This window comes from Labrus bergylta, chromosome 3 (genome assembly GCF_963930695.1).
Source record: "Labrus bergylta chromosome 3, fLabBer1.1, whole genome shotgun sequence".
Lineage (NCBI taxonomy): Eukaryota > Metazoa > Chordata > Actinopteri > Labriformes > Labridae > Labrus > Labrus bergylta.
In genome coordinates, this window is record NC_089197.1 from 25,870,822 (window position 1) to 25,896,299 (window position 25,478).

A 25,478-nucleotide genomic window follows, 5' to 3' on the forward strand; every position below is an offset into this window, starting at 1 on the left:
TGTTTTTCTGCCTCAAACAAAATGTTGTTTGCATCACTGCTTCTGGTATTTCATCACTTGTTCGTATTTGTAGGATCATCTTCCGTTTGAATTTTTTAAAATGTGATTTAAGAAGCTATTGCATCCTGTCTCATCTAGTCCCCAGTAGACAGCTTTAAATATAAATCCCAAATTACAATCAAAGAAAAGACGTTTCTTGCAGCTACAGTAGCCCCAGCAGTCTCGTTCACAGCATGAAGCCCATACTGTAAGAGCCATCAGTCACTCCCTCGCTCGCTCTCTCTCTTTCTCTCTCTCTCTCTGCTGACACTGAGATTTCTCTTTCAATAACCTCCTATATCTGTAGCCTTCAAACACAAGTATAACCACCAGTCTCTTTGAAACATGGATGCAAAGCTTCCACTGCAGCCTTGAATGTTGCCATTTATTTTACTCCTGAAATCACTGTGCTGGAACAGTCAAAATGTATTTTAGCTGTGTTTTTTCTTCTTTTTTTGGTGGTGTAGGAATTGCAACTTGTATAGGGTGAAACCAATCATGTTACATTATTGCTAAAAAATAATTCTGAAAAATAAAGATAGCTAATCCACAAAGGCGCCAGTATTCCTCAAGTAATGTCAAACTAATCAGTGCTTTCTTGCTTTTCTAATCAAAGCATTAACACCTTTATCTCGGAGAAGAAAATCACCTAGAGTGGGAGAAATGGTGCAATTTTTACTCCTGGCAGTCGGCTTTTCAGCAACAGTGGAAGTTTCATTCACAGTCTTGGTTTTGAAAATAAATTACTCATTCAAATTGCAAACAGAATAAAACCTTGTATCATGTTCTATTTATTTGTCAGAAAAATAAATCCTCCAGCGTTTAGCATGTGAAACATGTTAATTAGTTGATTCTCTGATGTCAAAAGGTAATCAAGCATTGTAATTATGATGATTTTCATCCAGTAAAGTCAAGGACTCATTGACACTCATTTGGTTTAAAGGAGGTAGACGGGATCTTCACAATGTCTTCTGATCACAGATTGGAAATGGTGCACGTTTGAAAGTGTTTTTTTTAACTACATCGGTTTAATACGAAGAGCAAATGAGCAGGCTTTTTCTAAATGAAAATCACAGCTTAAGGAGAGGAACCACATTAAGGCTGCTTGGGTAGCTTAAAAACACCTTGTATATGTGTAGCAGTAAAGCATTGTTAAGTAAACACAAGACAGTGTGGGGGGGATTCATTGAGAACAGATTGCCACCGCTAATAGATACATCCATAAGTGAATTTAAACCCTTTTAAGCGGAGCTTCAGTACCTTTACATTTCATTTCAACATCCAAAAAATAATAACAGGGGCATGAGCCTCACCAGATGTTTGAAATTGGACAGACATTTTGCAAATATCTTACTTTTACATTTGGCTATTATTTTGAATAATGTCTACAAATAATTAATAATAATAACATTTTAAGTCAAAATAATCCTTTGCTAATGCCATACAGCATAACCCCCCCCCCCCCCCCTTTGTACAGTTGTTTTTTATCCAAAAGTCACGATTAAACCAGCAGGTGTGCACACACAGTGAAGTGAAAGGGAGTAAAGATTTCTAAGCAAAAGCCAAAGTTATTAGCCGTCCTTCATTAAGTTTGTTCAGCGCTCTGGCTCGCTAGCTAACGTTACGTATGCTGTGTAATAATTATTTTCAGGGTGCAGAAGAAAATTCCCTTCCTAACTTAATTAAATTAAGAAAAACCCAGAAGTCAATGATGCTAAGGTTCAGTTATTTTGGTGTAAAAATATGATGTTTTACTCCCAAGTGATTTAATTAGTGAGAAAATATCCAGGTCATTGTTAATTATACACAATGTTGAGATGCATTGTTACATGTACAATTCCTTCATTTAAAATGTTACAATGGTATAATGGTATCAGCATTAAAACATGGCTCAACTATGAGTATTATGCTCAGAAAATAATGAAAAAACAATAATGACATTATAATTATATGTTTATGAATTGAATACAGCATCTTTCATCTCCTTACAAACTTTTTTGTGGTGTGAAACTCATTTAACTTCATGTTACTTTTATTGTTGTATAATTTCGCATGACGGAAAATGTTACTTGTTTGGAGGATTGAACAGGAACTCTACATGTTACAATTTCTTTAGGATCTGAGCACCCCTAAAGGCCTGATCTTAAAATCGCTCCCATTATCCTGCTGCTATTCAAAAAGCATTTTGTGTAAATGATATTCAAGGACAGACACTTATTATATTTTCTCTGGTGTGGCACATCCATTTGGTCAGAATTGAAAAATTCTCAAACTTCAGCAGCAAAAACAAAGGAAAAAGGAACAGATTTATTGCATAGAAGCAGGCAAGCATACTAAAACAGCATAGCATCCGTCTCTGAGCCAAAGGTAGAGACAACATCATCACTGCCTTCCAAAAATGACAGAAAGTCCATTATGAGATGGGACCAGGAGTGAGTGATGCTGATGAGCTTTTAGTTCTTTGTCTTTCTTCTCGTCTTCATTGAATGTTGTTCTGGGTGAGCGCCTATACAAGTGCACAACTAAAAACAGCTGCTTCTCATAAGAAAGTAAGGTGAGGACACTGTTTCCCCTCAACTTTAATAACTATACTTTGACTTCAAATAAATAAATGCTCAACTGATCGGTTTAATGATAATATCAGGTCATTCACTCAGTCTTTTGGACTTATGTTGGTGTAAAAAACACAGCATGTAGCTTCATGATTACTGTGCAAGAACTCAGCTGTAATTTCACACTGATCATTTTAACTATTTATTATTTAATTGGGTAGAAAGTTGACTCATGAGTTAACTATGTTCTTTTTAAGATTATAGTTGCAGCGTATGACAAAATGAAAAGTTGCTGGTAAAACACCAGGCAAGAAGTGGAGGAAGTTCAGGTAAACATGTGGAGAAAGAGATCACAAGCTGTCATGCACTGACGGGAACCGGCCCTGCAACTGTGACAGGAACACAACACTGAGAACATCCGTAGTGAAGGCATGCTACTGTGGGCTTGTCTCTGTGTGTTTTGATTTTGTGTGACTAGTGACTTTATGAACTATGACGTATGAAAACAACATTAATCAGTCTATTTTTTTCTATTTTCCTCTGTTAAAAGGATAATGTCTCTTAAACTGGTTTCAAGAAGTGGAACTTCTACTTCTCTATCATTTGAAAAAATATATATATACATTTTTTTATAACCAAAGAATATCGCAGTTAATACGTTAGTATAGATGCAGAACTTCACATTTCTGACGTACATTTTTGTTCCTTCTAAAAAACTTTTTTTAAAGATTTTTTTTTACAAGAAAACAAGAAGAAGAAGAAGAAGAAGGGCGGTACTGAGGTTTTTTATCTCTGTGAAATGTGATACTAGCTTGTCAGTTGTGTTTGGCTTTTTACAATGTCACACATTTCAAAGCAGTAGCTTTGGATTATGCTCGTTTTGCTCTGCAAAGAGAAGCAGGATTAGCACAAATACCTGCAAAAAAGTAAATGCTGCTTTGTTCTCTGAAAACTGTATTCCTCCAGAAAATGGGAAAAATGTTTAGTCTGCGATGTGTGTCTGGTTGTTTACTTCTGTAGCACACTGTGATAAGTAGAAATGACCCAGAAGTATATATTTTTTTGTTTAGGTGATGCTTTTAAAGTCCAATTAACACCTCAGTGATACTGAATGTGTCACAATCCTGAAGGCACAGAACAATTTGTTCTTCATGTCGTTTTTTTTTTTACTGCAGGAGGCAGAAGAAACTTTTGCACTGTAGAAAGCAACATGTAGTTATTTGCATTGAGTAACCTTTTTCTGTCAGAGCCCACTGTAATACTGCACAGAGCTCCATTTTAAGAGAATAGCACACAACTCCCATGGGTGCTTACTGAACAAACATCACTTTATATCAGACTGTCCAAACTAAGCCAACAGCACAAATCCCTTCGAAACGTGCTCAGAATACTATGATTTTTTTGTCCAACCCAGAGAAACCTGCAAATCCCAGCTGGGACAGATTGGCTATACAAGGTGTCACCGTGTATCAGGGCTGTTAGAATAAAGTTTAGAGGAAAGAAACGCATATGTAGCAAAATGTAGAGTGGCAGCAGCACCCTGGTTCTTTCCCTGCTGATTCAAGCCCTCTGTTTTACAAAAGCAAACTCAATCTGGCTCAGAATGTCATTATGGGGAAATCCATACAAGGAACGGTGGTGCAGCCAGATCTGAATCTTATTACTGTCCAATAGTGGCAGGTTGGCTCAGTGGGACAGCTTGAGAAAGTGCGAGAATGAAGGAGAGAGACGATGAACTCAGTGTGTGTGTGTGTGTGTGTGTGTGTGTGTGTGTGTGTGTGTGTGTGTGTGTGTGTGTGTGTGTGTGTGTGTGTGTGTGTGTGTGTGTGTGTGTGTGTGTGGTGTGTGTGAACCACTGGTCTGTGGCAGGCTTGACAAGAGAGCAGCAGGGCAGTGCTGGCAGGTGAAGCCAATGTGATATTCTGTGACTGCTCTCAGTGAACGTGTCATCACCAGACAGCCAGGCCATCTGAAAATAACAGAGGCCATCTCTCCTCCACTTAACCCTCTCTCTCCTTTGCCGTCGTCGGCTCACCATGCCTCCTTTCACTCTTTATCTGTTCCTCCTCTCTTTTCAAATCCAACTCCCACTTTCTCCACCTCTCTTCCACTTTAAAAAAAAATCCCATCTCCTCAACCACGCTCTCTCTGCTTATTTCATACCGCTCCTCTTCTCCTCTAAATCCTGTTTATCCCTCCCTCACTGTTTGCAACTTCATTGTCTTTCTCCCTGACATCCTCTCTCTTTCTTGGTATCTTCTGGCTGTCCTTCTCTCAACCTCTCTTTTTTTTCTCTCCCTGTGTGGGCAGAGAGCAGGATCTGCAGCTAGCTGGGTGTGTCTGTAATCACACGTGGCTTCGCACAGCGAGCTGTAGAACAGAACAGGGGAACTAAAGCAATCACCCACTCAATGACACATTACCTTTTGTGTCACATTAAAGGTGAGAGGGTCATCTCTCAGTTGCAGTTCGCTGTGAAATGCCACCAGCTGGGGAGAAGTGTGGAGATGTGTGTGTGTGTGTGTGTGTGTGTGTGTGTGTGTGTGTGTGTGTGTGTGTGCTTGGTTGCTCAGGTGCATACCTGTGTGTGAGTCATTGAGCCTTTGCAGTCAAACAGCCGTATTAATGTGTGCAATTTTTAAAAGGATGTGTGTCAGAGAGATGAGTTTGTATGTATGTGTGTGAGAGGCAGAGAGAGAAAAAGTGACAGAAAAAGAGAGAGGGGGTGAAAGGAAAAAGCATGTTTGTCGTCTGTACCTTCATGAGAGCGCATGAATGTGGATGAACATGTGCACTTACAGGGTCAGGCAGAGTGTGTGACAGTGTTTGTGACGGTGTGTGGTGTCTAACAGGATTAACTCTCCTGGGATTGTTCTGGCAGATTATGTTCTGTATGTCAGGATTTCAATCTCCCTGAGTAGAACACTGCAACACATTTGGTGACCTGCGAGTGGAAGATCTCTGGCAATTACAGATCACACTATACCGGCTAGATTTTCGATTACACCATATATCATGTCATTTAGGTGAGGAGAGGGTAAATGTGTTTTTGATTGCTCTTTTTAACAACTTCTTGATTCAGAATGGGGTCATTTGATGAGGTTGCATTGGAGGGTTGTACAAACCTCATCAAACAAAAGTATTGTACATGTTTTTTAATTTCAATGTTTGTCTATAGCTCTTGTATGTTTTGCTTTTTAATCGTATTTTCATTTTTAAACAACACACAATAGTTACAGCTACAAGTCACTGAGCTAACAACATGAATAAGTGTAAGAGAAAATGTCATGCAAGACATGTAGCCTAGTAATGCATCAAATGTTGACAGCAGTTTAAGTCCCAACACATACACAGAATGTCTATTACAGGTAAAGCGGAATATTCTCTACAGCAGCACATAAAGCTTACTAACAGACGTTGCCTGCTACACATCATTCTGTGACAATCACCAAAGAAATGTCCGTGAGGAATGGACCCATTCCATCTAACAAATAAGCCTGTGAGTGCAAGCCATTCAGAGGGGGTGAAACATCACTACACCTGTTAATATCCAACATGATTTTCCCCAGCACGTATGTAAGTGTGGGGAAAAATTAAAGGGACTAAATATGAACACCATATCTTTCTTGAATGCAGCGCAATTCAACACTACCGACCCGATAAGACTTTAAAAAATAAAGATACAACGATTAATCTATGATGTTGCTGAAATAGTCCAGCAGGAACTTTCAATACGTTTTTTTTTTTTTCTGCAGCTCTGTATTTGCCAAATGAAAGGCTTATCTATGTAAGCATATATAATGCTTAAACGTATATGTAAGAATACATCATCCTTATATATGTACAGTTTATATATTGTCATTTGTAATGTTAACAAATTGTCATAGATCAAATAACCCCTGTGATTTTGAATAGTTAGTACAAGCAGTGATTGGCTCTTCCTTTCTTTCTCATTGCAGTAGGAACATATACAGTTGAGATTTTCCTCCCTTTCTCCACTCCCCGCTGTGTACCACATTAGTTTTTTGCTGCAGTATGTATGTTTGAGTAAGTAGTGAGCAGTTAATGATGAAGCATCTGACCTTGGATGCTGCAGCCTAATCACCAACATGTAAAGCGTTTCTCTTAAGTTAAATAAAACATGCACAGCAGGGCAGGGCGGGATGGAGGGGGGGGGATTGCCTCGTTAATGTATAAGGCATTCCAGGAGACTGTTACATATTCATTTCACATTTATGTTAGGAATAGCTGTGATCACATGAACTGTGTGGGGATACTATAGCCTACATATAGAAATGTGAGATTAGTCTTTGTTGTAAAACATTCCTACCTTCCCTAGTCATACATTTTAAGTCCTCCACTCCTTCATTATCACAGCTCAAACCAGCTGAATCCATGTGTACGCTGCCTCCATCCCAACCATTTACCTTAGTATAAGTCTAATGTAATCCAAACTATAGAAACATGACTGTGCCACATGTGACATTATCAAATGTCATTCCCTGTAAGATACGGTCACTACATCAAAACTGACATTCACCTCATCTTTATTTTCCTATAATTATCATTACACATTTGCATCTGCATTAATGTCCATCCTTTGTGATTACACTGATCTGCATACATCAAACAAGCATTTAATAAATACTGAAATTCATTCAAGAGAGAAAATAATCAAGGTGACAAACACATTTGGTATTTACGACAAAGTGTTAATGGATTGTTGCCACAGCCAGACACAGTAAACACACAGCATGCTGTTAACAGAGCAGTATTAACCTTGATATCCAAAGTATATCCAATCAGCAAGGTGACAGGTAGCAGTTAACAGAGTATATATTTTCAAAGAAAATAAGAAAAGTCTCCGGAGCAGGTAGGAACACATGTCCAGTGAAAATATATATCACAAAGACAAGCATGGGGATGACATAAACAAACACAGCACATGAAGAGAGTCTCACATACCCGATATTTAGAAAGGTCGATCCTCAGTGAGTTATGCAGCTGGTCCAGTAATTTGACAAATTTCTCCCTCTGTCAGGAGGAGAATTCCATAATTCAGTTTAAAGCGTCACCACACTCAAAGCATTGTGTCTAGAAATTTATGACACTGCGGGGTTGGAAGCATTGCTATATGACCTGAAGTGATTTATTTTTACTTCCTGGAAGAAAATTTAGGGATCAAGCTAGATTGCCAGACTCAGCTTACTGCTTGGATAAATAATTTGATGCCTTACAACATTAGCTTATTAAAAGTTGAATTGTAAGCACTGGCAAACTCTGAGAGTTTTTTTGATTTCGAGTGCACAAATAGTTTTGTAAAATAACTCAAAATAAGAATGATGGCACAAAGTAGTACAGTCAAGGCTCAATATAAAACTTGAAGGCAGCATTCGATGCTATGTTAGCTTGACTGGAGACTGAAAAACCCTAATTTTCACTAAGCACTATATTGCAGCTGTAATATCTGTGGATGTCAGACCATAAGACAGTTACAGGTGCACTTACCCCAAAGTTAGAGGCAGCAAATCGGTCAGATGCGGAGGCAGTGGTTGTGGTGGTGGTGGTGGTGTGGGCGAAGTAAGCGTTGATATTAGCAAGCAGGTTGCTCATCACTGCTGGCACACCAGGACACATGTATTTGGCAGACAGACAGGAAAAGTGCCTGCAGAGGAGGGGAAAAAAACACTATCACTCTATGCAGCTTAAAAAAGAGCGCCATTTGGGACAAAATAAGAGTTTTTTTTATCTACCTAGGACAAATACACAATCACATGAAAAATATAGAGCAGTAAAATTCCAATAGTTTTCAATATAAACTAAATTATAAAGTGCATGATATGTCCATATCCTGATGTAATCTTTGCTTTGCACTGCATTAACCGCAGTAAAAAAATATAATAATAATAAAACATAAGCGAACGCCCTGTAGTACAGTAGTATTCCTTCATTATTTCACCCTTCTGAGAAGAGAACATCATTTTAATGTTCCTAACAATTACTTCTGGTGGAAAAGTTAATGTCTAAGCAGTTAACAGCCCCGTTCATGTAGTAAGAAAAGTGCCTTCATGGACTATCCGTTACAAATGATGTCATTAATCACAGCTGTATAACCTATTCTGTTACTGACATAAGGTGGCACGAGAAGAAGTAATAGACGAAGCAACCACGTTCTACAGTAAATCCTGTGGGATCCCTTAATGAGATCAAATCATCACAGCCATGGGAACAGAAAAGAGAAGTGTTTATTTAGTTGTGAACTTAAACTTGTACATTTTTTCTGCAACAAGTAGCACAGAGAAAAACACAAGCACAGGCTCTCGTCAAGGTGAGTGCTCTCCTCTGAGGTTAATACACGTGTCGACCCAGCATCAACGGGATCTCAATCATATGATGTGCACCATATACACACGAGGCATCTTTACCAGTTAGGAACAAAGGGAGGGACTTCCACTTTTGCAACCTTGATGTCTCCTGTTTAAATTAAGCTTCAAACCTTCTCTACTGTCTCAGTGGCTTTTAACTTTAAACTAACCATAATGAAAGCGGCTCATGTCTTTGCACTTAGGATTTGCAAAGATCTTGCTCCCTCTCTTTCCCTACACACACAGCCAACCTCTGCAACAGTGCTACCCATCAGTAATTATGTGCTGAAGCTTGGAAAGCCTGGTTTGAGCAGGAGATCTGTGCCTGACTGGGGAACATATGCTCTTTTTAGCACCTCATAATGCTGCTTCACAGGCCATGTGGAATGCCTCCTACAGCTTAAGACAGTGGTACCTTCGATGAACATCAAGACTCACTACCTCATCCATTCGCATTCACACTGCACATAAAGAAACTTGTAAATTGTTACAATAATATATTTACAATAACCTGTATGTCTAAAGCAGTAAACAATTATGTACACAGAGGCTTCTCTCTCTCAGCCTCCGGTGTGACCAATAGCTACCAAACATCTGGAGGCATTGGATGCTTTTCAGCGTAAAGATGCCTGAATGAAAGCTTAAAGAATAAGAAGGCTGCACTTTATAAACACAGCATTTGCTTAATACTTAATTTGACGCACAGAGGATCCAGTCAAACACATGATATACAGATGGATTCCATAATTTTATCAAAATTACGTCGAAACAGGCAAGCTATAAACAGAAAAAAATCAACCTCGCATAAGCAAAAAAGCATGTTTGCATGTTTTCCTCTCTATTCTCGCGTGATCTTGTAAACCCATGAGTACAGCTGCTCATTGCTGCGCAGACTCTCCAGAAACAGACCCATGACGCTGGTCGTCGGACAGAAATAAAACAGTGGTGCTGACGGAATGCAGCACTCACTAACTATGTGAAATTGCCGGTAAGAGCCTCTAGCACAGTGAATTGTTGGCCCATGCAGCAAAAATGCTAAAAAAAAAAAAAAAAAAAAAAAAGGGCAGAGTTGTGTACTGTAATGATTACTGATTTACTCCTCCTCCTGAGTGCAGCCCCTGCACACATGCACGCAAATGTGCACACACTCACAAATAGAAACACAAACATGTTCTCATCGGGAGGCCTATTTAATTACTCTGCTTTCAGCCTCCAAATTACCAAGGAGCACTTGGGGTTAGGCGAGAAAAGAGGGTAATGCAAAGAGAGTGATGATGGCATCCGCTGAATTCCCATGGTGCTTTTAGAGCTGGGTCTCCTGAGCCAATTTTCAAGAGTAAGACTTTGCTTCTCCTTCTGTTAGCCTGCCTTGGTTTTCACTGGTGAACCAGATGCACTATGTGCAGATTCACATGTCAATTTACGATCCTAGATAGCTGGGAGCAATCCGAAAAAGATGATGGGGAACAGGGGTGGGAGGCAGGGAGTGGTGATAAGAGTGAGATGAAGAAAAACGAACACGAGGGAGGGGGTTAAGAGGGCTGTTGTGGTGGGCATTGGGGTGAGGCAGGGGGGTGTTCAAAGCTGCTGTGATTTATGCAGCCATCATGTCAGGAGTGACTGGGAGTCAAGGTGCTATGATGAGGAAAAGGAAAAGGTAGGGCCATTTCATAAATTCCTGATGAAGCACAATGAGCACTGATATGAGAAACACCAAGCTTAAGAAAGGTTCATGCCTGAAGTATTAACTCCATCTGGGAAATCTTGAAATGAGGCCACTTACTTCTCCACTCATCTGCCTGGCGATCGCTCATCTGCTGTAATATACCATCATGCTAAAACAGTCTATCACCTAGCAACTCCACACCTGTTTGCAGCAGCAAAACAAAGCGCATCAACAACACTTGTGCTATGTAGGTGTTTTTGTTGTAGCAGTTCTCCTCCTTATGTGGACATGATGTTGAAGCATTGTTGAAACAGCTACATCAAGCTTTGCAGGGCTCAGCAGAGATTCAATCACACATTTTCCCTACCTAAAAAAAGGAAAGGAAGGAGCTTCTGTGGGATATGAAGACTAGGTCAGGATCACTTGGATCAGTCAGACTTCTCTGACTGATGGTATGGATCATACATGCTTAAAGCCCTGCGGAAGTCATCTCAAATTCAGGCCCAGTGTTGGTAGGAACCAGTCATCCAAAGTCCTTCTGAGGGACCCATTACTCTTCTCATTTTGCCGGAGACATTTAAAGCAAACCCTTTTGTACCATGATTATTTCACGTCGATACATTTTTTTTCTACATTTCTTGCAACTCATATAAAAACTTTGATGGCAAAACAATGAACTAGTGTTGCTTACTTTTCTGGACATGAAAGCAAAAGTGTGGGCTGCGGGTTTCATTCAATTTGCCCACACAATCTGTGTGTAATTAGAATCTGATTTACTAAAGCAGCAGCTAATTACAGAGCCAGATACTGGGACTGCTCAACAAGCGAATTCTGCAACGGATGGAGAGCTTAAAAAAGGTGAACTTTTGTTGATGCAATTTGAGATTTTCAAACAAACGCTCAATCTGAAATCCCCATGTGGTGATGCTCATTAACTCATTATAATACACTGAATCAAATGCAGCGTTGTGCCTCAGATTCTTTGTCTGGTGTTGAACAATAGTGAAATATAGTTAATATACAAATATCATATGACATGTACTACAAATAGTTAGAAAGGGACTTTCACTGAAGTCAGATGCATTCTGAGTAAATCTGGCTATCAATGCCTGCTGCATGAAAATCAACGTTGCATAATGTAACACAGAATTAAATGACATAGATCTGTGTTTAATGATTTCAACTTTTCAGGTGCTGCTTTTTTGCTTATGTGTATGTTTGTATGTGTGCGTGTGTGTCTAGGGCACATGTTTTGTGTTAATTTTAAATGTACCTGTGCATTGTAAAAACAGTGACAATGGCATTTATATATGGACAGGGTCACAGAAGTACAGAGAGAAACAGAGAAGAGGAAATGGGATGTTTATGTGTGTCAATGATCGATGGGACCAAGGCAGGTCAAGAGTTTTTTTTTTCCAGGAGACCAGCAACTAATCAATCAAACTAGGGGCTCGATAGTTCTCAGAGCTCTGATTCTGCTGAGGAGACATCTTTACTACTCGTCTTTAACTCTCCTTCTCTTGTCTCCTTCTCTGCTCCACTCTGTTGAATGAGACGCTGACAGATTGGGGATGTAAAAGACCATAGATCAGGGTGGTACTTACGTCATAGCCTGATAGATGGACTCCACTCCGTATCTCATGGCGAACTCGTCCACTATCTCTTGAGAAACGTCGTCAAAATAGACTTTCCATGCTTCGTCCCCTTTCACCTTCGGGATCTTCACCACACCGCTGTTCTTCACCTCGGTCAGGTAGTGGAAGAGATTCTATGAGTGGCACGAGAGATAAGACAGAAGCGGTTTCAGTGATGGAGCACGGTGTCACAACAAGTAATAAAAAAGAGGCTCCTGTTTGAGATGTGCACCAGCAAATGAAGACCCTTATCATAGCAGGGGGGGAAAGCTAAACATCTTTCTTTTTGTAAAAACTTGTAATTATTGATTTTCGCCCTGTTAGCTTGCTTCCCAATAAAATCACAGCAAATGTGTTTTCTTTAGTAACTGTCTTTGAAAACCTGATGGTCGACTTTCCAAAGATGATGATTGGAGTAAAGTAAGAGCTAATCTTGCCTAAATCAGGATTGCATTATCATGGTTACCTCATGTAAACAGGTGTACTGGCCATGAGGAGGAACAACGTTCTCCTCTCCTTTCATCTCCACACTGATCTTGAGCCTGATGGCACCAGATACCGCAGACTTGTCCGTCCTTTTATCTGTAACACACGACCAACCAGAATAAGTCATTACTTAAAAATAACTGAAAAGGAACTAACAATCATGAGCCTCTTCCTAGGAAACAACATGTTTTCTAACCTTCCTCCAATGGGTTAGATGTCATTTTAGTAGTGAAGTACATTCTTTGTTCACTTTTTTAACTTAATAATCCCTGCTGGAAAACAAACAGTTTTTCATTATGCTGGTTGATACAGTAAAGTCACTAATACTTTACACTAGCAAGACAAGCTAAAAGACGCATTACAAACTAACTATCTTGAAATTTTACTGAATTAATAATGAAAAAAGAAACAGAAGGAATGTCCTCAGTCAGTGAAAGAATGTATGATATAATACAACACACAACCTTTTGTTTCCATCTGTGTCCTTGAACACACCATGGCAAAATGACAAACAAGAGAAATCAATGACAGCAACTTTAACGCAAAACATCTATATATATAAAAAATTAATAATAAAATAAAAATAATAAAATAATAAAATAAAATAATGTTCAATACAGCATGAATGACATCACATCTTTGCACACAACCATCCACTATTTATGATGAGAAAACATTTGCTTTAGTTCCATCACTGATAAGATTTACAGTGGGCTTGGGGAAATAGAGTATGTTCTGTTTATGCAAATATTGACACACACTTTACACTGACTTTGAGTTTGTGTGACTGAATGTGAGCATGCACTAAACAGAGACTACTATTAAGACCGTCACTTTCCTGCCAGGCCTGAAAGCTAATGACTCCACAGCTGCTGGGGGTTTGTTACAGATTTCTAATGTGCCTCTCTAAGCTGCTGTATTCAAGTCATCTCCGCTGCGTCAAATGAATGATGCTCTTCTAAACAGCATGTTGGTCAAGAGACAGACAAGTGAAAAATAATAATATGAAAAGGCAACAGTGATGTGAACACAAAAGGCCCCGATTGAAGAGGCGCTGAAGAGGCTTAGAGAGGAGAGCAGCTGGAGGGGTGGACACCCACACCAGCAAAGGCCTGTTTAAACATTCATTGTGAACATTTAAAAAGGCACAGAGCAGCAGAAGTGGTCAGGGGTCACTATTACCACAAATTGCCTCCTTTTAGCTGGAGAGGCAAACAAAGACAGCACCCGCCAGTCATAACACTACAACAGAAGTGGATGCTATCATTATGCTGACATTCATTCCCCATCTACAAAAAATGTGTTATACAGGAAAAGCAACAGTAAAATACCCTACATTCACAGCTACAGAACCCAAACTGAAACAAAGGTTTCAGTTGCATCCTGCTACGGAGACAGTTGTGTTGATCTTTACATACTTTACAACTTTGGTACATATCAAACACCATACAGAACACATACCAAATAGAGAGAGTGTAGTCAAGAGTAAGTCAATCTACCAATTTGATCCATCCTTTTCAAGCAGAATGCATTCCTTTGTTCCAGCTTCTTGAATATGGTCATTGTAGAGGCGGAGATTTAAACGTTACAGCCCCACTATCCAGCACTTAAAGTTGGTATCAAAAGCTTTGTCTGATTTGTTGTTCCCTGTTTTATATTGCGGATTTTATTCAAAGTTTGCTCATCTGTACAGACCACCTTAAACATTTGTTATTTTTTTTGTGGTTTCCTAGAACTCAGGTATTATATCTTCTTCTGACAACCAACATCAGATCAATATGTCTTGCTAGATCAAATCCAGTAAACATCTGGGTAAGTGCCCAAATATCTGCAACCATGATTTAAGTAAATTGATACATCCAATATATGAAATTAGGATCTTCAGTGCTGCCTTAATGTTCCTACATTCCATGAAATTCTTGCTTATTTACTCATGTATAACCAGTTGGTCATTCACTTGAGCAACAGCCCTTAAACCTGTTGATTCTCTGTACAGAAGCAAAATCATATAGCCACCTGTAGTATTGTTATATGTGTGTCTTTGTCAACTAATGTACTGTTTATGTTGTTGTTTGGTTTCTGCTTGTTGTTGTGCTGCCTGTGTTTTGTGAGGTTCTATGTACGTTTGTATTCGTGCGGATTATTTCCATGATTTTGTACATTTCCATGAATGTGTACTGTCCGCATTTTAAATACAAAAACAATTAATCAATATCCAGTATCAAGGCCCCAAGATTTAATGCCCATCTTACCTAGATTGTACCAAACATCCATCTCTCCACTTAGAGTGCGAACCTCGATGATGGTCTGGCCCAGGAAATCATCTGATTCACGCTTGAAATGCTGCTTCACCCGTGACTTGATGTCATCATCTTCGTCCCACACACGCACCTTGATGCGGTCAGTGGCATTGTGACATTCACTGCAATTTGGAAGATGATTATGCCAAGTCAGAAACAATCACAACAACATAGACAACAACAGCAACAGCATATTCAGTGACAGCTCATCAGGTTACTCAGTGGAGCAGAATGAAAACAAAATGAACGATTCAAGCATAAAAACTAGTTCAGACACACATGCTCCCTGACTTTTCTATGCAACATATGGAGGACATTTCTCGCCTTGATCCAAATGAGAGAAAGTTTGTATTAGAGTGCACACATGGGTGTGTATGAGTTACTGCGCATGCCTAGCATGTGTATGAGAAGAGAAGGGGTCTCTGTCTGAAGGGAAGAATTATCCTTAGACGTATAACCTTTACTCTGTGTATATATATTATTACCTCCCTCTTTGATGCATGCTAAAATCATCAGGGAAGAGCTGAATGTTCCCCAAGAATGGCTGTGAAGCAGCATTTCTGACGAGGATTATTTATTTGTGAAAGCTTAATGTCCATCTTTTTGGTTCCTCTTTGCATCAGTGCAGCTGACAGACGTTTCACAATAATGACTCTGCTAAATAGAACAGAGGTGGCCAAAGCACTCAGCTTCAGATGGGGTCAGACTGTTCGGCTCTGGAATTAAAACCGACAGATTACATTTTGTTCTAATGACATCTTGGGTGCGACAGCCAGAGAAACACTATCAGCAGTATTTTTTTAACTAATCCCTGTGCGGGGGAAGCACTAGCTGCTGCTGCTGCACTAGACTGGGATTTTACTCTCTGCCAAGCACACAGTAATGTATCGCTCTATTAATCTACATCCCGGTAGTAATGGGAAAGAGTTTTATTACAGCCACCACCGGAGTCTCATTACAGGTGTGGAGACTTGTTTGTAAATGGCATAGGAGAGACACACACAAACACAGAGGGCCCTATTTTGACAGCGTAAAGAGCACTGTCTAAAGCGCAAGGGACAAAGTGATTTGGGGCGAATGAATACATTTTGATAGTTTTGACAGCAAAATCTGAGGTGCAGAGCCAGGCGCAGTGCGTGTGAAGAGGTTGAATCAAGCCGTTGATTACATAGGTGTGTTTTGGGTGTAACATGAATCAAACCAAACAGAGTGTCATCGCTCAGTCAGTTTTAAGAGCCAGGTGGGCCTGCAGACTGGTGCTTTGATATTAACACAGCAGATTTCAGTCTTTATTCTTAAATAGACTAACTCGGCCGGCAGGCTTATTTAACTTTTCTCCTTTCATTGTGCCACTGAACACACACGACACTACGCAATATGTTGATTTTATATTTCAGACTGAAGTTATATTTTGCTAAATGATTCAACATCAGACACTTATACCAAGACATAGTGAATATTTCCGCACGAGTCACAAAAGCGTATCCTCATTAATTATTAATATCTCCAGACCAGTTTGTTGACTTATATTCTGTGAGCTCAACATCAAATAAAGGTAGGCTGTAAACATGTATTGACTTATTTTCTCAACAGGAATCCATGGCTACATTCTCTAATGTGTGCATAATGGACATTGGACAGTGTGTATGAATAGCTGTGGGCTATATTATCAGTGGCACTAATAGTTATTAATAAGATTCATTATAAATCTAACTCTCGGTTGCATGACGTGTGAGTGTGTGTGCTTCTGTGTGTTTCTGCGTGTATTAGACAGAACGTGCACAGACGAGAGCTTGGAAACAAACAGACAGAGTCTCTGCAGTGCAGCTGGTGTGATATACCGGTTTGTCGTAACTCATGGTAATACCATCATGGTATTCCCCAAGCCACTAAGATTTCTTTTGTACTTATTTACTAATGCCTTGAGATTCCCTCTAACAGATGACTCCTAATCTCAGTAGAGATTATCTGGTCTGATAGAGGTCAAATTAATAGAGAACACTCACAAGAAAAACTTCTCATCCCAGATGGGGTTGAGGTTGCCGAAGATGGTCTTTGTCCTGCGCTTGGTCTTGCCCACCTGGACGGTGACGTAAGGGTCGCTGGAGCCAGTTTTATCCTTGGCCTGTAATCCTTGTGCACTCATGACTGAAGACAAGATAGGGTTGGAGAAGATTGAAAATTCATGAAAGTATTACAAGTTACATATTTCAACATGTCAAGGCTTTGAAAGCCTTTTAAAAGTGGCTGGTTAGTATTATTTATCAGAGTAACTATAATTTAATTCATTTCCAGTGGCGTTGAATTGTAGAAGTGATGAAGTGACGATAAGCACCGTCCTGGTGCGGCAAGGTTTTACAGAAGATCTCAATCCCAGTCATGATTATTCCTCTATATATATACTTCAGCTCTTGCTACCATGATATCTGGATGAAATGTTTGGTTATCTGGTTTGAACATAAGAATAAAGGCCTTGTAACTTCCTCCACTGCCTTCAACAACTCTCTGAACATGCCCTAAGCGGAGGCTGAGACCAGCTCTTTGGGTCATCGACAGCAGCCACGGTTTATCCATTTCCTATATTCAAAGTGTTAAGAATATCCATGATTTATTTATTCCTAGAGGAAATTTCCACCCCTGTGTTTCTGCCCCCCACTTCAACATGTCTATGCTGAGCTAAGCGTTGGCTTAAGAGAGAGCGATCCTTGATTCAGAACCTCACTTCCTCACACAGAGGAAGGTGCAGAAGAGAGACAGTAGTATTTCACAGCACCATAAAAGGGAAAAGGACACTGGGGCATTAAATATGCATAAGTGACAGTCTAAATAATTCAGGGTACATATATATCCCTCAGCTCAATGCTGAGAGGAGTTGGTGGGCAGGATATGAAGGTTTTAAGAGCCATGGCCTGCTTGCTGCAGGACTGCTCAAACCCAAATGTCACTATGTAAAAAAAAAGTCCTGAACAGCAGTATACAAGTAAAGAGGGGTGGTATTCCTGTCCCCAAATCTTTTATTGTCAGAATAAAGGGAAAGAAGGGGTCCACTGCTGACCACTTCTTCTGTCAATTAACAGGCTCTTTAAGTCCATTAGAGGAAGACTGTCAAAACACATGAACCAGTGTGCAAACAATTATCTGCCGTATCCCCTTTCTATGACAACTAGCCGTGTGCCCTGACTTTTAGCTTGCCTATGTTTTAAGACTCCCCTTACCTGAAAAATTCACTTGATTATGAATTACCAAATTGCTAGATTGGCATGTCTTGCCGTTCACGAATCACTAAATACTGGCCTTGGGACCAGACAAATCTCCAAGCTCATGTTTTATTTGCTGATGCAGAAGCATCTACTGTAGCCCCCCTTCCTTCAGACTGACTTCCATCAGACTTAATTCAAGGCGGGCCAATCAGAAGTTATAATCTAATATGGTTTAAGCACCATTCATGCAATTTTCTTGAAGCATGAAAATGGTTTCCCATTGTGTGGAACATTACCGGTAACTAAACTGTCAGTGAACAAGCTGAATGGTGTGCTTACGTAATAAATGATGAGTGCTGGTTACAAAAGAACGTCATGCCAAAACTCTGTGTTTGAGCTAGCTAACTAGCATAGCATCGCTACTTCATCACATATCTGAAGAGGAACTGAGCGGTGAATGTAAGGATAACAAAATAAACGTACACAATATTATAATTGACTTACAAAGGGGCATATTCAGAAACATAAACCATTGAAGTGTGGCTGTGCAATAAAGAACGGACACTGACAAAGGAGACTACGTGTTTTACCATTCAATACACTGACCTCTGGGGGGAGGAGTCAAGGCAAGGTGGTTATGGATTATACCATTAACAGTAATTTTATAAACTTTTCTCAATACATGGTTTTGTGATGATAATGAAATCAGCGTGTTTGGAGGTACAATACCCAAATTGATGTTTGACAAAGATTTTCAAATGAGCTGTTTGTAGTATGTCAGATCAAGGTTCAGGCTCACAGCCAGACCTTGCTGTGTGAACATTAGCCAGAATCAGAATATCTCATGGTCACGTCGGAGTGCTAAATGTCGATACCAGCCAGCGTTTGTCTAAAAAGTGGTGAATAAATAACATCTCAATAAGTACGTTTTTAAATAGGACGTTCAATAAGCCCTTGGGAAATCGACAGAGACATCTCTGGGTCTTTCTGCATCACTCTCTCTCATTCTTTTTTCTTTCTTTTTTTTTCTTTTTACACATTTTATTCTTCCTTCTCCTCTCCCTCTCCTACAGTCCTATTGCTTGTTATTCCAATACTTTAACTCTCCCTCTCTGTTTGCCTCCCTCACTCTCTGTTTCTATTTCACCCTGGTGTATTGACAGTGTGAGAAATGCAAGGTGAGCAATAAATGAGCTGGGTCTGGCACAGTTGCAACAGAGATGGATTAGAGACTAAAGCAGAGGTTACATAGCTCACTTTCTGACCTTCCTTCTACCAGTCAACTAAAAAAAATATAATAAAACCAAGTGAGTATGTTGTGGAATGTTCCATGAATGTGACAATGAATAAGAGCCTTATTATGGCCCAATTTCTAGATTTAGAGATTTCAGAAATAGGTAAACACAACAGATGTCGTGTGATCCAGAATGTGTTGAAAATAGCACAAGAAAATGATTTTAATAGAAATGTGTTGGTTCAGTTATTTTCTCTTGTCTATAAGGGATGATATCTGAAGACAGCATAGTTTGGTTAAGCAAAAGTATACATAGCCTGATTCATTTTTCCTTTAAAGACGGGAGTTTTAGATTACACACAACCATTTTAAAAGTCAGAGAGTGGCCCAAAGTGCCCCCAAAAAGAGCAAAAAATATGCATTGTGCAAGGGTAACATTCATCCTCAATGTGCTGTGAAGTGCTGTACTGTCAAAAATGCACTCAGGGGCATGACATTTTGATTGGCGTCTCAGAGAGCGCTTTCAACTGTTGGAGATTCATTTCCACAGTACATTGTACGTAGTAGAACACCAGTGTGCTCCAAAAAGACAACGATATCTGTCACCTGCAGCAATTATTCTCAACTAGTCATCATCGCCTTTTTATTACTCCCCTCCACAGATGTTTTATTACTGAGTTGCAACCTAATAACTTCTCCAACAGCTTAACTTGTCCACTTTTTTCATTAGAGCTACAGATCATAAGCAGGACTGAGTGACTTTTAATACATGGCATTGTCGGAAAGCTAAGGTCAAGATAGCAGAGGACTGTCTCAGTACTGTGTCCTGATTTCAAAGTCAATAGGATGAGGAACAATGTCGCACCATTATTTTCCACAATAAAATGATTCAATATTAACCAGTTCTGTCAACAATCTAACCAAATGACCAAATTAATTGATATTCCTTTTTCTAATTAAATGTGCATTACTGTTTAAATTCAGTGTCAGAGGGTAATGACAAAGGTCTGGAGGTTAATTAGAAGTGAATACTAATTTGAATAACAATGTTTGTGCTATGAGATGAGCATGACTTGTAATGGCAGCTTTGATGATTTGGTGGTGGAGGACTCAGTAATGGGGTTATAGGTCATGGTCCAAAGGTCAGTGGTTACGTGCAGCTGTATCAGGTGTCAGTTAAAAAGCATTGATCAATATTCAGTTGATGAATGATTCTTGTGCATATGAAAGCTTATAACATCCAACATTTGTGTACAAAATGATTCATAGTTTAAATTTCAGTAAATGTTTTGGCATCCTTCTCATCCTTTAGCCTTCTACACTTGTCTTTTTAACTATCCAATATCGTGTGAAGAACCAGGCTCACCTGTGATGCTGATTTTGGCAGACCACTTGGAGGTCCCATCCAGCACAGCCTGCTTGGCTGTCTTCAGATGGGTGTTGAATTCTTCTTTGGAGACTTGGAACATCTCCTGGATCACCTCAAACACTTCAGGACAGTTTTTCTCCCTTATCTTCATGCGCTCTTTCATAGCCATGATGATATTTTGAGTCTTGTCCTCTGCCCCATGCTTGGAGCTCTTCTCTACTGCCCCTGAAACAAGACAACATTTCTTTAGACTGAAAAAAGTTCATTTAAAAAAAGGAATCAGAATTACTTTGACAAATAACTGCAGTAAATGTACTGTCTTTTCTCTCAGTCATTATAAAAATAAACACTGTATAACAATATCCATCAACCTATCAACCCACTATGACTGTCAGTATGAGCATGTGTATGAGCATGTGGTAAATGAGGATTCACAAACTCATGTACTAAATGTGTCCGTTACTTATGAGAATGTGTGTCTATGAGACAAAAGAGGCTACGAGACGGTTGATTAGCTGTATCTGATCTAAGGATCACATATCTAGAGTTTGTTCATGAGTTCAGATTGAGGCTTGATAAAGATGAATCACAGTTTGAACTATAAAAAATTGTTATGCTCGTATAAAAGGGTTATAAAACACTGAGCTTTACAATAGCTGTGGTGTAGATAATCCACTTAGACTGTGTAAGGATTGCCTTGAGGATCATCCTGTAGCCTGCAGATCACATTGTTCCTACTGAATCAGTCTACTGTATGAAACGCCAAAGTGGCTGATTGAAAGAAGTGATAGCAGACTGTAATGAGCATTTGACTGAGCAAGCAGTATGAAGGCAACATGTCTCATATAGGAATGAGTGAAAGGGGATATGTTACATCTCTAAAACAAATCCTGTTAACAGTATTCATGAATATCTCAGGGCTCAGCGCTATCATTGTTCACACTTTCTATGGCAAACCACATTTGCAGACTTACCAATTTTTTAAAATGTATTTCTTCAGAATGTATTTTAAACAAAAGACTGACACATTAACTGACACTTTTGTGAACATATATCCTCAGACTTTCAGCATAGGCAAATGAACATTAAACACATATCAAAATGCTTTCTTACTTTGTAAACAATCTGCATTGAGCAGGTCCTGGCACTTCTCGTGGCATTTGACACCGCACTCGGAGCAGCGCATGCCCTGACGGGCGATGCCCCACAGCAGCCCCTCGCACTCATGGCAGTAAGTGGGAGCAGTCGCCGTCCACACCTCAAAGTTATGGGGTGTTGTGGATGAAATCGGGTAGATCAAGGCCTGCAGAGTCTTCTTGAAGACGTGCAGTTTCTGAGAAGACAGAGGAGGCTTTTAGAAAGTGAAGGAAATAATACTGTTTGAAGAAAGTACTTGAAAAAAAATAAGAGTCTGTGAACAACAGAAGCGCAGATGATGTTGTTAAACTCTTGTGGTGCTATGTGGTCATGAAAACAAGATTTAATAACAACTTCAAAAGTTAATAAAAAAACTCAGCACCTGCTGAGGGACCACAATAGCCCGATACCATAACATAAAGTTTTAGTCAAAGTTTAAAAGTTGAACAGAAATGGCTTCAGAGGGCCTAATATAATTGATCTGCAGTCTGCGTCAGATGAAATATACAGCACACTTGCATTACTGCATTACAGCAATTATATAAGTTTGTTTAACTGCAGCTAACATTCATCAGTCCAGCAGCATTCTTTAGCTTTGGGGGTTCAACCATTTATATGACTAATACTATTTATGTGAACTTGTTGGAGGTTTATTGATCCTTTTTTTTTGTTTACCTAGTCATCGATAGAGAGGTCAGCCACATTAATGTAAATCACCTTTATATCTTATCTCCTTTAGATTAACAGCACCTCTAGCCTACATGCTTTGTTCAAATTGAGTGGTTTACTGAATATAGCTCCTCCAGACCAAATACTAAAGTCTGCTTCAGGCCTGTCTAGACTGATTGCTGTGTAACAGAAGCCTCTTCAAATTGAATGCTTTACTGCAGCGGCCCTGCCATCCACAAGGACCGGAAAACGGGCCGTGACTTGCCAATTCTTGAAGGCAGAATCAATGGACGCTGTAAATAAGGTTTTTAAAAGTGAGCATTATCCAGATTGAGAGAGAGCGAGCCAGCGAGAGAGAAAGTGACAGAGAAAGAGAAAGAGATGTATTGTGGTTAAATAAATCTTCAAGAGGTACTTGCTCTCCACTTCCACTGCGCTCCCCTCCTCACCCATTCTCCTCCTCCCCTCCTTCTGCTCTCAGCCCCCTGCGTGTTGACAATGTGCTTTAACACCTGAACAGTAGCCCTGCAATTTCCCACAAAGACTGCTGTACTGCTCAGTGTAACAGACAGACACATCCTCTGAGGCACACACATACACCAGCAGAGATGATTAAATGACACCAGATGACAGGACCATAACATTGTGATACTCTTGCTGATGCAACACAGAGGCTGCTGAACCCTGGAGGACCTTTAATGAAACACAGAGGGAGACAGGGAGATTTCCCGTTTAATCTAAGAGCAATGAGATGAAGCAGATGTCAGAGATTTATCTACAACTTACACAGAAACTAGAGCAATGCCTGTTCCTCTCCAAATGTAATACTGAAGCATCCAAAACTAGAGATGCACCGATTACAATTTCTAAGGCCAATTCTGATTTTTTTTTTTTTTTAAGGTCGGACTGTAACTGTTAACTAAAAGAATCTTCAATACTTCACCTGGTTACATGACCATCTCTCATTCTCATGTCGATTCAAACCTGCTTCACTCTCTTCAGCTGCATTCTCCCAAACTCCTGAATGAATTATGAATTACTGAACATTTAAGAACAAGTGTTGACTATTTCATCAGGCTACTGCTTGCATGCTCTGACCTGTCTGCCTCTCTCTTTCTCACTACCCTAGTGAACGTCATTTGCGGTTACAAAGAGCTTTTATTTAGTTTTGATGTATTTTGATAGGTCTCATGGCAGGTCTATTGTTTTAATCAGACGCTGACACAATGAGATTTTATCATTTGAGTTTCTAACCAAGAATACTGGGGGACTACATACTACTAATATATTTAACTACTGCACTCTCACAGTCCTGGGGGGGGGCAAGAGAGAGAAAGATGTGGGGGGGGGGGGGGGGGGGGGGAGAAACAAAAACTGGTGGTGGTATTTTTGGGCAAGTGCCAGGAAACAGTCTTTGTTTATCCCCCCAGTAGGTCAATGCTTTGTTGCCTCTGCTGATGGGCACCTCTCATTGACACTGTTAACTTGCATGTGTGCCACTGTGTGCATGGCATGAGACCTGAGGCCTGAGACTGCCACAGCAAACCAAAACTGTCTGAAGTGGATGAGTGAGCCAAAACTTCTATCAGCATGAAAAAATCTGAGTACTCTCAGTCTCTTAGTTTTGGATGATTAACCTCTATGTCTTGGGCCTCAGCTAACTTAATGCTTTAAATGGTGCTGAACACCTTATTTGTTTCAAGATTTATTTCTGACAAGTGTTTCTCTGAATGTATAATTTGTAATATTTTACTCTTCATCGTACATTTTCATCGACGCTGTCGTCCCTCCTTGTCTCTCCTAACTCTCAGTCCTGACACTGCATGTCACACTGTGCAGCAGATGTGGGAAGGGAGCTAGAAGTGTGAGGCTCATGTGTTAGACTGGGAGGTAACCCTGGTAATTTGTGCAAGACACTCGCTAGCATTGATTGACAGCTGCAGCCCCCCATCTGAGAGCAACATGATGGAGAAGAATCTAATCTTCCCTCCTGCTTTCTCCACTCCCTTCCAATTTCTCCACCTATTGTCCTTGTCAACTACCTGACTGACACTGCAATCCCTATCATCCTGCTCCAGACTTCTACACCTCTAACCTTTAGCTTTAACTACTGAACCATCTCAGTGCTAACAAGGAATGCATTTTTACTAACATCATGACCTTAGTTTAAAGCGAGACAATTGCTCGCATTTCAACCAAAATTTGCAGAGAATAACAAAAATATCCAAAATGTATTGGTTGAAATCATTTTAGTGCGCTTTGCTGCAAAAAAACCTGCTTGATGGTACAGGAGCTGACCTAAACCAGCCGACACATCGTATTTTCAGGTACTCCATGACCTATGTCAGATCGTGACTCCCTACTCCTGTGGTCCCTTTTTTCTTCAGCTCACAGCAGGTAAAGCAGTGCCCATGGTTTAGGTTGACAGTCACTGTTAAAAGGCTCGGGTGCTTAAATCACATGCAGCTCAGAACATTGAGGTGACACACGTGTTGTTAGCCGGCCCACACATAATGTTCCTTTCTGCTCTAAAAAGCAGATGCATGGAAAACATGACGCAGAAAGAGAATATCAAGAGAATTATATATACGTCAGCAAGTGAGATGCTTCAGTCACATCAAAGAGGTAGTAGATTTATGTGTCGGAGAAAAAAGGAAGGAGTGGCAGCAGAGGTGAGACAAAAACAAGAAGGATGGAATAAACACTCTTTATAGGTTTAAACATCTCTTCAGGGAGCAGCGGGCTGGTTGTTCAACATTCTGCTAGGTAAGTGACATCGGGGCTCATGTTGGGAAGTCGGGCTAAGCTTTGATCTTCTTGAGATCGG

At 39.9% G+C, this 25,478-nt stretch overlaps 1 protein-coding gene across 2 annotated transcripts in view; it reads right to left on the reverse strand.

Annotated features, from left to right (window-relative positions):
• The window catches only part of LOC109991172 (protein unc-13 homolog C), a 101,437-nt gene that overhangs the window by 51,954 nt on the left and 24,005 nt on the right, over nt 1-25,478 (reverse strand). For both annotated transcript variants that reach the window (XM_065953031.1, XM_065953032.1), the window contains exons 7-14: nt 21,959-22,178; nt 20,843-21,070; nt 17,049-17,190; nt 14,995-15,164; nt 12,723-12,838; nt 12,227-12,390; nt 8,100-8,256; nt 7,557-7,625 (exon numbers count right to left, since the gene is read on the reverse strand). In XM_065953031.1, coding sequence (XP_065809103.1) covers nt 7,557-7,625; nt 8,100-8,256; nt 12,227-12,390; nt 12,723-12,838; nt 14,995-15,164; nt 17,049-17,190; nt 20,843-21,070; nt 21,959-22,178 — 1,266 coding nt within the window. The remainder of the gene's footprint in view (nt 1-7,556; nt 7,626-8,099; nt 8,257-12,226; nt 12,391-12,722; nt 12,839-14,994; nt 15,165-17,048; nt 17,191-20,842; nt 21,071-21,958; nt 22,179-25,478) is intronic.